General features: G+C 49.0%; 1 protein-coding gene across 1 annotated transcript in view; it reads right to left on the bottom strand.

Annotated features, from left to right (window-relative positions):
• Window positions 1–14,820, bottom strand: part of EPG5 (ectopic P-granules 5 autophagy tethering factor) — a 145,245-nt gene that overhangs the window by 111,488 nt on the left and 18,937 nt on the right. Inside the window, 6 exon segments of the mRNA XM_060236213.1 lie at window positions 1,936–2,086; window positions 4,113–4,227; window positions 4,553–4,661; window positions 9,143–9,216; window positions 10,731–10,838; window positions 13,304–13,440. Of these exon segments, the coding sequence (XP_060092196.1) occupies window positions 1,936–2,086; window positions 4,113–4,227; window positions 4,553–4,661; window positions 9,143–9,216; window positions 10,731–10,838; window positions 13,304–13,440 (694 nt within the window).

Raw genomic sequence — 14,820 nt, 5'->3', positions numbered from 1 at the left:
GCAGCTTCCCCAAGGCAGCCGAGTGGCCAGGCCTGGAAACCAAGGTCCCTTTGGCCAGAAGGTATCTGAAGAAGTGAGCAGCGACTCACGAAAGCTCCTGCCCTGCCACAAATTTTGTTAGTCTTTCTGGTGCTACTGAAAGTTTTCTTAGTCTTTCAGCCGCCCTGAGCCTGCTTCGGCGGGTAGGGCGGGATAGAAATATAATAGCATTGGAAAAAGTCCAGAAAAGGGCAACTAGAATGATTAAAGGTTTGGAACACTTTCCCTATGAAGAAAGGTTGAAACGCTTGGGGCTCTTTAGCTTGGAGAAATGTCGACTGCGGGGTGACATGATAGAGGTTTACAAGATTATGCATGGGATGGAGAAAGGAGAGAAAGAAGTCCCTTTCTCCCTTTCTCACAATACAAGAACTCGTGGCCATTCAATGAAATTGCTGAGCAGTCGGGTTAGAACAGATAAAAGGAAGTCCTTCTTCACCAAAGGGTGATTAACACATGAAATTCACTGCCACAGGGGGTGGTGGCGGCTACAAGCATAGCCAACTTCAAGAGGGGATTGGATAAAAATATGGAGCAGAGATCCATCAGTGACTATTAGCCACAGTGCGTGTATGTGTGTGTGTATATTTTGGGCACTGTCTGACACAGAGTGTTGGACTGGATGGGCCATTGGCCTGATCCAACATGGCTTCTCTTAGGTTCTTATGTGACAAAGAGTGTTGGACTGGATGGGCCACCGGCCTGATCCAACATGGCTTCTCTTATGTTCTTATATGACACAGAGTGTTGGACTGGATGGGCCACTGGCCTGATCCAACATGGCTTCTCTTATGTTCTTATGTGACACAGAGTGTTGGACTGGAGGGGCCACTGGCCTGATCCAGCAGGGCTTCTCTTATGTTCTTATGTGACACAGAGTGTTGGACTGGATGGGCCACTGGCCTGATCCAACAGGGCTTCTCTTATGTTCTTATGTGACACTGAGTGTTGGACTGGATGGGCCACTGGCCTGATCCAACATGGCTTCTCTTATGTTCTTATATGACACAGAGTGTTGGACTGGATGGGCCACTGGCCTGATCCAACATGGCTTCTCTTATGTTCTTATGTGACACAGAGTGTTGGACTGGAGGGGCCACTGGCCTGATCCAACATGGCTTCTCTTATGTTCTTATATGACACAGAGTGTTGGACTGGATGGGCCACTGGCCTGATCCAACATGGCTTCTCTTATGTTCTTATGTGACACATAGTGTTGGACTGGAGGGGCCACTGGCCTGATCCAACATGGCTTCTCTTATGTTCTTATGTGACACAGAGTGTTGGACTGGAGGGGCCATTGGGCTGATCCAACATGGCTTCTCTTATGTTTTTATGTGACACATAGGGTTTGGACTGGATGGGCCACTGGCCTGATCCAACATGGCTTCTCTTATGTTCTTATATGACACAGAGTGTTGGACTGGATGGGCCACTGGCCTGATCCAACATGGCTTCTCTTATGTTCTTATGTGACACAGAGTGTTGGACTGGAGGGGCCACTGGCCTGATCCAACATGGCTTCTCTTATGTTCTTATGTGACACAGAGTGTTGGACTGGATGGGCCATTGGCCTGATCCAACATGGCTTCTCTTGTGTTCTTATGTTCTTAAATCCAATAAAATAAATAGATAAATACTAGACTTTTGCTGTTTTCTGCTGACAAAGTGAGCCGTGATCCCCAAAAGCTCCTCCCTTGCCACGTATTTCATTAGTCTTTAACCTGCTCCGGGACTCGTGCTCTTTTCTGCTGCTACGGACAGACTAACACACCCACCCATCTGGATCTAGCAGCCGGAAAGTTACTCCTGCCTTTGAACGGACACAGCAAGCCAAGTGGGGAAAGCGTCACAAAGTCCTTCCTGCGCGTGGGAGGATCCAGCCCCTCCCCTCACCTGATGAGGCGGCCGATGCGTTTCACAAACTGCCTGTAGCGCGCCCGGTTGAAGGTTTCCAGCCCCACCGCTAGGAGCTCCACTAACGAATTAGCAAATGCCAAGATCTTCATCATTTCGTGGGCTGTGGTTCTTTCTGGAGCATAAACACCTGGATAATTGGAGACACCGACGGGCACGTTACAGACAGTGACACAAACGAGCTGGTTGTTAACCTGGAACTGTGGGAAAGTAAGGAATGTTACATCTCAACCGCTGTCCCAGTAACTGGTCCTGAGCCATCCACTACTAGTCAGATGCACTCCCTCTCGTCCTCCTTACACCAAGGGTGTCAAACATCTGGCCTGGGGCCGAATAATTTGGAGACACATGTAAATCAGGCCACATCTACCTAATTAAACCTTACTGATGAAATATGAGTCATCCCTCACCCGAGTGACGTAGGACACCAAAACACTGAGCACAGAACACAGCAGAGATCCACCTGTCAGGAAGGTTAGATGAGGCCCGGGGACCGAATCAGGCTCCCAAGCAGCTGGCTGTCATTTGCTTCCTTCTCCCCCTCTCTTGCTGCCTTCTGCATCACAGCTTGCTTTGCCAGGTTTGCTCAATCACACAGCAGAACTACAGAGCAAAACCTCCATTGACTGAGGCTCCTCCCTTGGGGAGGAAGGGGGAGGGAGGAAGAAGTTGCTTTGCCAGGCTCTCACAATCGTACAGCAGAGCTACTGACCCAAGCCTTCTATTGGCTGAGGCTCCTCCCCCTCCTGGTTTTCTGGGGAAGGAAGCAAAAAGCCAGAGCTTCCTTTGCCCAGTTCCCTGGATCCCATGGGAGAAATACAAAGAAAGCACCTTTAAGGCCAACGAGTGCTAAAGTTTTAAGCATGTTTCAAGTTTTTTTTAAAAAAAAAAATCTTTAATTGTGTTTGTCCATGTCCTTTATAAAGTTTATATCTCTGCTATCTAATCTTAAATAGGTACACACATGGCCAGGCTCAGCAGGGCTCATTTATGTCAGTTCCGGCCTTCATAACAAATGAGTTCGACACCCCGTCCTGCAAAGTGGAGACGCCTCCGTTTCCAGCAGGAGTTACAGCGCCCCAGGTAGAAACCTATCACATACCCCCCCCCCCACCCAAGACTATGCTCTCGTTCAGTGACTTCAGACAGACAAACCACATGAGAGAAATGCCGCAGAGGGAATGGGAACCACGCGTTATCCAAACCTGACACCGCCGTCCTCACGGTGCGTATCGTTTCGGGGTCTAATCCAGGACTACAACCCACACCGACGTTTACAAGATTATGATCGAAGTTTTCAAGATGACGCACGGGATAGAGAAGGCAGAGAAAGAAGTCCTTTTCTCCCTTTCTCACAATACATGAACTTGTGGGCGCTCAACGAAAGCGCTGATCAGTCGGGTTAGAACGGATAAAAAGAAGTACTTCTTCACCCAAAGGGTGATTAACACGTGGAATTCACTGCCACAGGAGGTGGCGGCGGCTGTAAGCATAGACAGCTTCAAGAGGGGATTGGATAAACATATGGAGCAGAGGTCCATTAGTGCCTATTAGCCACAGCGTACTGTTGGAACTCTCTGTCTGGGGCAGTGATGCTCTGTATTTTGGGTGCTTGGGGGGGCACAGTGGGAGGGCTTCTATTGTCCTGGACCCACGGATGGACCTCCTGATGGCACCTGGTTTTTCTGGCCAGTGCGTGACACAGAGTGTTAGACTGGATGGGCCATTGGCCTGATTCAACATGGCTTCTCTTATGTTCTTAACTCTTTAAGACCAACAAGTTTTAATTCTGGGTATAAGCTTTCGTGTGCATGCACAAAAAAGCTTACACTCAAAAGATCAACAGAATTATTGTAAACATTTATACAACTATTTCCATTGACATTTCCACATCGTTGGTCTATTGAACATATGAACCTATGAAGCTGCCTTCTACTGAATCAGACCCCCGGTCCATCAAAGTCAGTGTTGTCTACTCAGACTGGCAGTGGCTCTCCGGGGTCTCAAGCTGAGGTTTTTCACTCCTATTTGCCTGGACCCTTTTATGTTGGAGATGCCGGGGATTGAACCCGGGACCTTCTGCTCTGCCACTGAGCCACCATTCCTCTCCCCCCCACCCCACACACAGACACACTCTCGTTTGGAAAATTCTTCACCTTTACTGTCAAATCTGAGCATGTGCTGGTAGAGTTCGTGGAAGGGGAACTGAGAAAGGAGGGCGATCAGGTCGTCTTCAAGAAGAAGGACCCAGCTCGTGTCAGGGTCTTCATCCTAGAAGGGGAGAAACCACCGTGAGGAAATCCATTTTTAAGGGGGGGAAATCAGCAGGAGGAGGAGACTGGATTTATACCCCACCCTCCACTCGGAATCTCAGAACGGTTTACAATCTCGTTTCCCTTCACCTTTCCACAACAGGCGCCCTGAGAGGTAGGTAGGGCTGAGAGAGCTCTGACAGAAACTGCTCCTGAGACAGCAGCTCTGAGAGAACTGGGACTGACCCAAGGTCACCCAGCTGGCTGCACGTGGTGGAGGAGGGGGGAATCAAACCCAGTTCTCCAAAGAAGTAGAAGAAGATGAAAGCTGTGTTTAGAAATACCTCTTCTCCTCCTTCATCGACCAAAGTCCAATTTCCGGATTCCTGCCCAGATGATGAGGAAGACTGCCTTTCACACGGCTTCATGTGGCACATAAATTCTGCTCGGCCTCTGCAGAGGATATAAAAGGCGCTTCAATTCTGTTTTCAGATTACTGGCTGGTTCTAAATTTCAACAGTTCAAATCCTACAGAACTGTTCATTGGATAAAAACATAAGAACAGTCATGTTGGATCAGGCCAATGGCCCATCCAGTCCAACACTCTGTGTCACATAAGAGAAGCCATGTTGGATCAGGCCAATGGCCCATCCAATCCAACACTCTGTGTCACATAAGAACATAAGAGAAGCCATGTTGGATCAGGCCAGTGGCCCATCCAATCCAACACTCTGTGTCACATAAGAACATAAGAGAAGCCATGTTGGATCAGGCCAGTGGCCCATCCAGTCCAACACTCTGTGTCACACAGTGGCCAAAAAACCAGGTGCCATCAGGAGGTCCACCAGAAGCCCTCCCCAAACGCCAAGAATATAGAGCATCACTGCACCAGACATAAGAACATAAGAGAAGCCATGTTGGATCAGGCCAATGGCCCATCCAGTCCAACATTCTGTGTCACACAGTGGCCAAAAAACCCCAAGTGCCATCAGGAGGTCCATCAGTGGGGCCAGGACACTAGAAGCCCTCCCACTGTTGCCACCCCCCAAGCACCAAGAATACAGAGCATCACTGCCCCAGACATAAGAACATAAGAGAAGCCATGTTGGATCAGGCCAGTGGCCCATCCAGTCCAACATTCTGTGTCACACAGTGGCCAAAAAACCCCAAGTGCCATCAGGAGGTCCATCAGTGGGGCCAGGACACTAAAAGTCTTTCAACTGTGCCCCCCCACCAAGCACCAAGAATACTGAGCTTAACTTGCCCCAGACAGGGAGTTCCTTCTATACCTTGTGGCTAATAGCCACTGATGGACCTCTGCTCTAGATGTTTCTTCAATCCCTCCTTGAAGCCATCTATGCTTATAGTTGTGGCCACCTCCTGTGGCAGTGAATTCCATGTGTTAATCACTCTTTGGGTGAAGAAGCATGTTCCACCCTGCTGAGCAGACCAACATGTGCACATGTGAATGTGTGTGTGTGTGTGTGTGTGTGCGTGCATATATGCACATACACATGTGGGGATGCGTCAAGTCACGGCCAGCCCGTGGCGGCCCAGTAAGGTTTCCAGGGCAAGAAACGGAGGTGGTTTGCCATTGCCTGCTTCTGCCTAGCAACAACGGAATTCCCCACTGGGCTCTCATCCAAACACTAACCAAGACCTGATGAGATAATGTGTAGATTATGTAGCAACTCATGCTCTCCAACCATACAATTCAGAATATCTCAGCTTACTCTAATTGTTCTTTTTTTCCCCCCTTTGAAATATCTTCTTTCCTCCTCTGTTTGTGTGAAGCCGCCACCGCTATTAGCCAGCTTGGAGAAGGCATTTAAAGTCCGTAATGGATTGATTATGGCATTCTTACGTAGCTTGACGTTAATCCACTTGCTATGTTTCCCATCGTTTATTTTCTTTTTTATACGGTCTTGTCCAATACGGTTTACAGCGGCGGTTACGGTCTTGTCCAATACGGTTTACAGCTTGCTTATACATACTTCTAACTTGGGATATAGTCAAGATTATTTACTGCACTGCAATGTTATTTCCATCCTTGTTCCTTTGCAATCTTGTTTGGTTTTTTTGTATTGGAAAACTCCAATGAAATGTTAATTGCCAGGCTAGCCTGGGCCACCAAGTCAGGGCTGTGACTTATGGCGAGCCCATAAGGCAGGGGTGGGGGACCTTTTTTCTGCCAAGGGCCACATGGATATCTATAACACCATTCGCGGCCATAAAAAATTATCAACTTAAAAAACAGTGCTCCGACGAAGGAGAATAACTCAGGCCAGCAAAATCTATGCAAATAATTGTTTTTCTATTTGAAGTCATCGCCTGATCTGGCACACACAAACAGCCCACTGCCCAAGGCAAATTGACAGGTCCAGGGCTTTTTTGTAGAAAAAGCCCAGCAGGAACTCAGTAGCATATTAGACCACATCCCCTAATATTAGCATATTAGGTCACACGCTCATTAGCGTATTAGGCCACACCATCTGGGATAAGCAAGTGCCAACTGAACTGTGATAGTAACTTTTCTTCACCCAAAGGGTGATTAACATGTGGAATTCACTGCCACAGGGGGTGGTGTCGGCTACAGGCATAGCCAGCTTCAAGAGGGGGTTAGATAAAAATATGGAGCAGAGGTCCATCAGTGGCTATTAACCACAGCATGTATATATGTGTGTGTGTGTATATATATATATAAATTATTGGCCACTGTGTGACAGAGTGTTGGACTGGATGGGCTGTTGGCCTGATCCAACATGGCTTCTCTTATGTTCTTATGTGACACAGAGTGTTGGACTGGATGGGCCACTGGCCTGATCCAACATGGCTTCTCTCATGTTCTTATGTGACACAGAGTGTTGGACTGGATGGGCCATTGGCCTGATCCAACATGGCTTCTCTTATGTTCTTATGAGACACAGAGTGTTGGACTGGATGGGCCATTGGCCTGATCCAACAGGGCTTCTCTTATGTTCTTATGTGACACAGAGTGTTGGACTGGATGGGCCACTGACCTGATCCAACAGGGCTTCTCTTATGTTCTTCTGTGACACAGAGTGTTGGACTGGATGGGCTATTGGCCTGTTCCAACATGGCTTCTCTTATGTTCTTATGTGACACAGAGTGTTGGACTGGATGGGCTATTGGCCTGTTCCAACATGGCTTCTCTTATGTTCTTATGTGACACAGAGTGTTGGACTGGATGGGCCATTGGCCTGTTCCAACATGGCTTCTCTTATGTTCTTCTGTGACACAGAGTGTTGGACTGGATGGGCTATTGGCCTGTTCCAACATGGCTTCTCTTATGTTCTTATGTGACACAGAGTGTTGGACTGGATGGGCTATTGGCCTGTTCCAACATGGCTTCTCTTATGTTCTTATGTGACACAGAGTGTTGGACTGGATGGGCCATTGCCTGATCCAACATGGCTTCTCTTATGTTCTTATGTGACACAGAGTGTTGGACTGGATGGGCCACTGGCCTGATCCAACATGGCTTCTCTCATGTTCTTATGTGACACAGAGTGTTGGACTGGATGGGCCATTGGCCTGATCCAACATGGCTTCTCTTATGTTCTTATGAGACACAGAGTGTTGGACTGGATGGGCCATTGGCCTGATCCAACAGGGCTTCTCTTATGTTCTTATGTGACACAGAGTGTTGGACTGGATGGGCCACTGACCTGATCCAACAGGGCTTCTCTTATGTTCTTCTGTGACACAGAGTGTTGGACTGGATGGGCTATTGGCCTGTTCCAACATGGCTTCTCTTATGTTCTTATGTGACACAGAGTGTTGGACTGGATGGGCTATTGGCCTGTTCCAACATGGCTTCTCTTATGTTCTTATGTGACACAGAGTGTTGGACTGGATGGGCCATTGGCCTGTTCCAACATGGCTTCTCTTATGTTCTTCTGTGACACAGAGTGTTGGACTGGATGGGCTATTGGCCTGTTCCAACATGGCTTCTCTTATGTTCTTATGTGACACAGAGTGTTGGACTGGATGGGCTATTGGCCTGTTCCAACATGGCTTCTCTTATGTTCTTATGTGACACAGAGTGTTGGACTGGATGGGCCATTGCCTGATCCAACATGGCTTCTCTTATGTTCTTATGTGACACAGAGTGTTGGACTGGATGGGCCATTGGCCTGTTCCAACATGGCTTCTCTTATGTTCTTACATTCATAAGGACTGCCCCTGACTACTCAGCCTGGTATTTTCTACTCAATGGAAAGTGACTTTTGACTACTGAAGAGGCTAGGTGGGGATTGCGGTAGCTGCATGGTCCAAAACAACATGGAATAGTTGCTAACGGTGAGGAGGGGGAAACTGGAAGAGACAGAGAGTGGAACAGCTGGTAGGAACCAACCAGTGTTCCCTCTAAGCTGAATCAGTATGAGCTAGCTCACCAATTCTTTGCCTCTGGCACACACATTTCTGTCTTAGCTCAGGAAAAATAGGTACGCAGCAGCTCACAACTTTAATGCCCTTGACTCGCAACTTTAATGCCAGTAGCTTACAAAGTAGAAGTTTTGCTCACAAGACTCCATGGCCAAACTGTGGCTCTTTCGCACATATTGTGTGGCTCTTGAAACCCCCGCTGCCCCATTGGCCAGCTTGGAGAAGGCATTTGTCTCTTTCAATCACTTCTCCAAGCCAATCAGAGGTTTGGGGATAATGCATTTAATGTTAAAGCTGCTTTCTTTCCATCTCTCCCTCCCTCTCATCTATTTTTCTTCCTCCCTCCCTCCCTCATGGCTCTCAAACATCTGACATTCATGTCTTGTGGCTGTCAAACATCTGATGTTTATTCAATGTGGCTCTTAAGTTAAGCAAGTTTGGCCACCCCCGGCTTAGAGTTAACACTGGAACCAACCCAACATTTCTATCGCTTCTCGCCCCGGGTTCCTCTCCTTCGTACTTACTTGGCGGGAGACATAAGCAACGCAAGGGACTGCATGAAATGAAAGACTCCGGAGGGGTTACCCAAGACCCGGATCTGAAAGCAAACAAGTAGTGATATAAAAACAAGCATTTAAACCACAGATGGCCAAACTGCGGCTTGGGAGCCAGAGGCGGTTCTTTCACACATATTGTGCGGCTCCCAGAGATCAAGGAGGAACTTAATGCAGGCTTACTCTCAAGTAAGCATGCTTAGCGTTGGGACCTCAGTCAGCCTCCGAGTACTGGAAAAAGGAAAGGTCCCCTGCGCAAGCACCAGTCGTTTCCAACTCTGGGGTGACGTTGCTTTCACAACGTTTTCACGGCAGACTTTTTACGGGGTGGTTTGCCATTGCCTTCCCCAGTCACCTACGCTTTCTGCCCAGCAAGCTGGGTACTCAGTTGACCGACCTCAGAAGGATGGAAGGCTGAGTCAACCTCAAGCCGGCTACCTGAAAACCCAGCTTCCACCAGGGATCAAACTCAGGTCGAGTACTGACCCATAGGTAAAAAGGTAAAGGTAGTCCCCTGTGCAAGCACCGGTCGTTTTCAACTCTGGGGTGACGTTGCTTTCACAACATTTTCACGGCAGACTTTTTACGGGGTGGTTTGCCATTGCCTTCCCCAGTCATCTGCACTTTCCCCCCAGCAATCTGGGTACTCATTTGACTGACCTCAGAAGGCTGAATCAACCTTGAGCTGGCTACCTGAAACCAGCTTCTGCTGGGATTGAACTCAGGTCGTGAGCAGAGGGCTCCGACTGCAGTACTGCAGCTTTAACACTCTGCGCCACGGGGCTCTTGATCCATAGGCAGGTGACTATTTCTGATGTTTGTGAAAAGGGGAAGGTGGGGGTAGTAGGCAGGCCTGCAAGCTCTTCTCCTCCACCACAGAGGGCACCCGGAGACCTATAATGGGGGAAAAGAGGGCAAGAACCAAGGGAACCACTAGAAGGAGGGACAGAATTAAAGAAGGCTGCGCAGGATTCCCCCTTAAGTTTCAAAGCTCTTGTAGGAGCTGTATTTACTAACCTTGATGTCAAGGCAAAGAGAGATGCTTAACACTGGTTAGAGATTTATATGGTACATGTGTGTTTCCTTCTTCCACTGCTGCCCAAACATAATTCCCTAACCTTTCCCTATGATGGTCTTATGGGGACTGTTATTCCCAATATTTGTTTTTTAAAAAGTCTCCTTCTATCATGGTTGTGTCGTAGATATGTATTTTATCTCTCTGTGTAAAGAACGCATTAAGCCTTTCAATAAAGACATGTGTGATATCTGTTCCTGTCTTGCGGCTCTCAAACATCTACCATTTCTTCTACGTGGCTCTTATGTGAAGCAGGTTTGGCCACCCCTGATTTAAACCACAGGGTTAGGAGCCATTAAGTAATTCGCAGAATTCCCTATGGGCACGGTTTGCTGTCGGGAGCTTTTTAAGCAGGAAGGGGCACACAATCCTGCAACGACGCCCCATCTGCGAGCCTGAAGTGGTACAGCCCGCCTACAGGGCTGCCGCATCAGTGAGAACAAGGCCTCCAAGATAACAGAGCACAAACTCGAAGGCTCTCACCTGAACGAAAGGAACTGCCCATTTGCTGACGCCGGCCGGACATCGGAGGATGTGGTTCAAGAGGAAGAGGTGGTCCCCTGGAGAGCCCACCCTTTGCAAGACTGAAACCTGGAGCGACAAAAAGGCAGACCGAAGATGATTAAGGATGAAAGAGCCGCCGACCAAGCTGTTGGGATAAGCACTTTAAAAAAAATGCTCAACGCAGCAGCTGCCATTCACCCGCACCGGCTATGACCTTTAAAGGTCTTTCTTTCCAATTCTTTCCCCTTATCCTTCCACTATTAATCTCCAAAGTACCTACCGAAACACAGAGCTACCAAGCTGTGTGCTGAAAGCAGTGATGTTTCATTTGCCATCTTATCTGGAGCCACAATTAATGGCTATTTTAACACAAGGGCAGATCCTAAGGCAGGGGTTTCAAACATGCAGCCCAGGGACCGGATCAGGCCCCCAGAGGGTTCCTATCAGGCCCGCGAGCATGTCTTCCTTCTCCCTCTCTCTTGCTTCCTCCTGCGTCACAGCTTGCTTTGCCGGGCTTGCTCAATCGCACAGGAGCTACAGAGCAAAGCCTCTATTTTCTCCATTGGCTGAGGCTCCTCCCTTGGGGAGGAAGGGGGGGAGGGAGAGCTTGCTTTGCTAGGCTCTCTCAATCGCACAGAAGAGGTACTGAGCCAAACCTCTTTTCCCCCTCTTCATTCCCCTGAGGAGGGAGGGAAAGAGCCAGAGCTTCCTTTGCCTGGTTCCCTGGATCCCAGACGAGCGATACAAAGAAAGCACCTTTAAGACTGAGTACTAATATTTTAAGCGTGTTTTAAATGATTTTATTTAAAAAAAAACCCTTTAATTGTGTTTGTCTGTCTTTTATGAAGTTTCTATCTCTGCAACCTCGCAATACATTTTATGACACACACAGCCCGGCCCGACAAGGCCTCATTTATGTCAGATGTGGCCCTCATAACGAATAAGTTCGACACCCCCACAATACCAGCATGTCACAGAGAGCCTCCCGCTGCAAGAAATACGTAGCAAAGCGGCGGTGAACGCTGGGAAGCTCCCCGCAACACCTGCTCCCAAAATGCACACCCTTGCTGCGAATTTCTGCCAGCGTGTCTGAAACAGTTGGTGTCTCCAGCGGGCCAAACCCCCTCCCAATCCCACACACTTGGCCACCCCACCACTAGGCAAACTAGGGGATCGCCTAGGGTGCCAGCCTTAGGGGGTCACCAAACTGGGCACACTGATGTGACTCGGTGATGCTATCCGTGCAGGGGGAAGGGGGATGCCAGAGATTAGCCTTGCCTAGGGTGCCAGACAGTCTAGGACAGGGGTGTCAAGCATGCTGATCGGGGGGCCAAATTAGGCCCCTGGAGGTCTCCTATTCAGGCCCCCAAGCAACTGGCTGTCATCTGCTTCCTTCTCCCCAGGGAAGGACGGAAAGAGACAGAGCCTTCCTTTGCACAGTTCTGATGATGATGATGATACTGGATTTATATCCTGCCCTCCACTCCGAAGAGTCTCAGAGCGGCTCACAATCTCCTTTCCCTTCCTCCCTCACAACAGACACCCTGTGAGGTAGATGAAGATATTGGATTTATATCCCGCCTTCCACTCCAAAGAGTCTCAGAGCGGCTCACAATCTCCTTTCCCTTCCTCCCTCACAACACACACCCTGTGAGGTAGATGAAGATATTGGATTTATATCCGGCCCTCCACTCCGAAGAGTCTCAGAGCGGCTCACAATCTCCTTTCCCTTCCTCCCCCACAACAGACACCCTGTGAGGTAGATGAAGATATTGGATTTATATCCCGCCCTCCACTCCGAAGAGTCTCAGAGCGGCTCACAATCTCCTTTACCTTCCTCCCCCACAACAGACACCCTGTGAGGTAGAGGAAGATATTGGATTTATATCCCGCCCTCCACTCCGAAGAGTCTCAGAGCGGCTCACAATCTCCTTTACCTTCCCCCCCCCCCACAGCAGACACCCTGTGAGGTAGATGAAGATATTGGATTTCTATCCCGCCCTCCACTCCGAAGAGTCTCAGAGCGGCTCATGATCTCCTTTCCCTTCCTCCCCCACAACAGACACCCTGTGAGGTGGGTGGGGCTGGAGAGGGCTCTCACAGCAGCTGCCCTTTCAAGGACAACCTCTGCCAGAGCTATGGCTGACCCAAGGCCATGCCAGCAGGTGCAAGCGGAGGAGTGGGGAATCAAACCCAGTTCTCCCAGATAAGAGTCTGCACACTTCACCACTACACCAAACTGGCTCTCCCATGGAGTTCTCTGGATCCCATGGAGAAATACAAAGAAAGCACCTTTAAGATCAAGGAGTGCTAACACTTTAAGCTTGTTTTAAGTTGTTGTTTTTTTAAAAAAACTTGTGTTTGTCTTGTGTTTTTTATAAAATTTATATCTCTGCTACCTAATCTTAAATAGCTACACGCATGGACCGGCCCAGCCCGAGACGGCTCGGCCCAACCAGGTCTCATTTATGTCAGATCTGGCCCTCATAACAAATGAGTTTGACACCCCTGGTCTAGGGCCTGTCCTGCACGCCCCAAACTGAGCTTCTCACCAGCCTCTGGAGCCACGAGAGGACGTCGCCCTGGAACTGGGCATCTTCGACAGCTCGGCGGGTGAAACTGAAGAGAACGCTGATGCATTCTTTCAAGGGACCCAAGTCTGAAGAGTCGCTTTCCAGCTGCTGCAGCACTGCCAACGAGAACAAAGAATCGGGAGCGCCAGAGAGGTGAGCGAGAGGCGTTCTGAAACCCAGTAAGACATCAAGTAAGGTCCTTTCCCCTCCTCCCTTAAGATGAGGGACGGTCTGCAGCAGACACACGTTTTGGTCACCTGCCATGGCCAGACAAAGCCTGTATGCTCCTGACAGAAGCGCTTAAAGAGAGAGCCAGGGTAGTGTTAGTGTTAGGGGAGGGACGGTGGCTCAGTGGTAGAGCATCTGCTTGGTAAGCAGAAGGTCCCAGGTTCAATCCCCGGCATCTCCAACTAAAAAGGGGCCAGGTAAATAGGTGTGAAAAACCTCAGCTGTTCAAGGGGAGGAAGGTGGCTCAGTGGTAGAGCATCTGCTTGGTAAGCAGAAAGTCCCAGGTTCAATCCCTGGCATCTCCCAACTAAAAAGGGTACAGGCAAATAGGTGTGAAAAACCTCAGCTTCCCTGGAGAGCTGCTGCCAGTCTGAGGAGACAATACCGACTTTGATGGACCCAGGGTCTGATTCAGTAGAAGGCAGCTTCATATGTTCATATGTTCTGACTGTTAAGATGGTGGCATTTAGGCAAAGTCCCCTTTTTCCCCAAACAAAGGACTCCCCAAACAAAAGAAGCCAAGTTGGATCAGGCCAGTGGCCCATCCAGTCCAATACTCTGTGTCACATAAGAACATAAGAGAAGCCATGTTGGATCAGGCCAATGGCCCATCCAGTCCAACACTCTGTGTCACATAAGATCTGAAGAGAAGCCCTGTTGGATCAGGCCAATGGCCCATCCAGTCCAACATTCTGTGTCATATAAGAACATAAGAGAAGCCCTGTTGGATCAGGCCAACGGCCGATCCAGTCCAACACTCTGTGTCACATAAGATCTGAAGAGAAGCCCTGTTGGATCAGGCCAATGGCCCATCCAGTCCAACACTCTGTGTCACATAAGATCTGAAGAGAAGCCCTGTTGGATCAGGCCAATGGCCCATCCAGTCCAACACTCTGTGTCATATAAGAACATAAGAGAAGCCCTGTTGGATCAGGACAATGGCCCATCCAGTCCAACACTCTGTGTCACATAAGATCTGAAGAGAAGCCCTGTTGGATCAGGCCAATGGCCCATCCAGTCCAACACTCTGTGTCACACAGTGGCCAATATACACACACACACACACACACACACATATATGCACACTGTGGTTAATAGCCACTGATGGACCTCTGCTCCATATTTTTATCCAACCCCCTCTTAAAGCTGGCTATGCTTGTAGCTGCCACCTCCTCCTGTGGCAGTGATATATAACTTTATAAGTTCTCATGGACTATACATGGAATTTATTGCAATCTGACTGCATCCTCAGACGTGTAGTGCACACT

The sequence above is a fragment of the Heteronotia binoei genome, chromosome 4 (genome assembly GCF_032191835.1).
Source record: "Heteronotia binoei isolate CCM8104 ecotype False Entrance Well chromosome 4, APGP_CSIRO_Hbin_v1, whole genome shotgun sequence".
In the NCBI taxonomy this organism is placed as follows: domain Eukaryota; kingdom Metazoa; phylum Chordata; class Lepidosauria; order Squamata; family Gekkonidae; genus Heteronotia; species Heteronotia binoei.
This window is presented reverse-complemented; position numbering and strand designations above follow the sequence as displayed.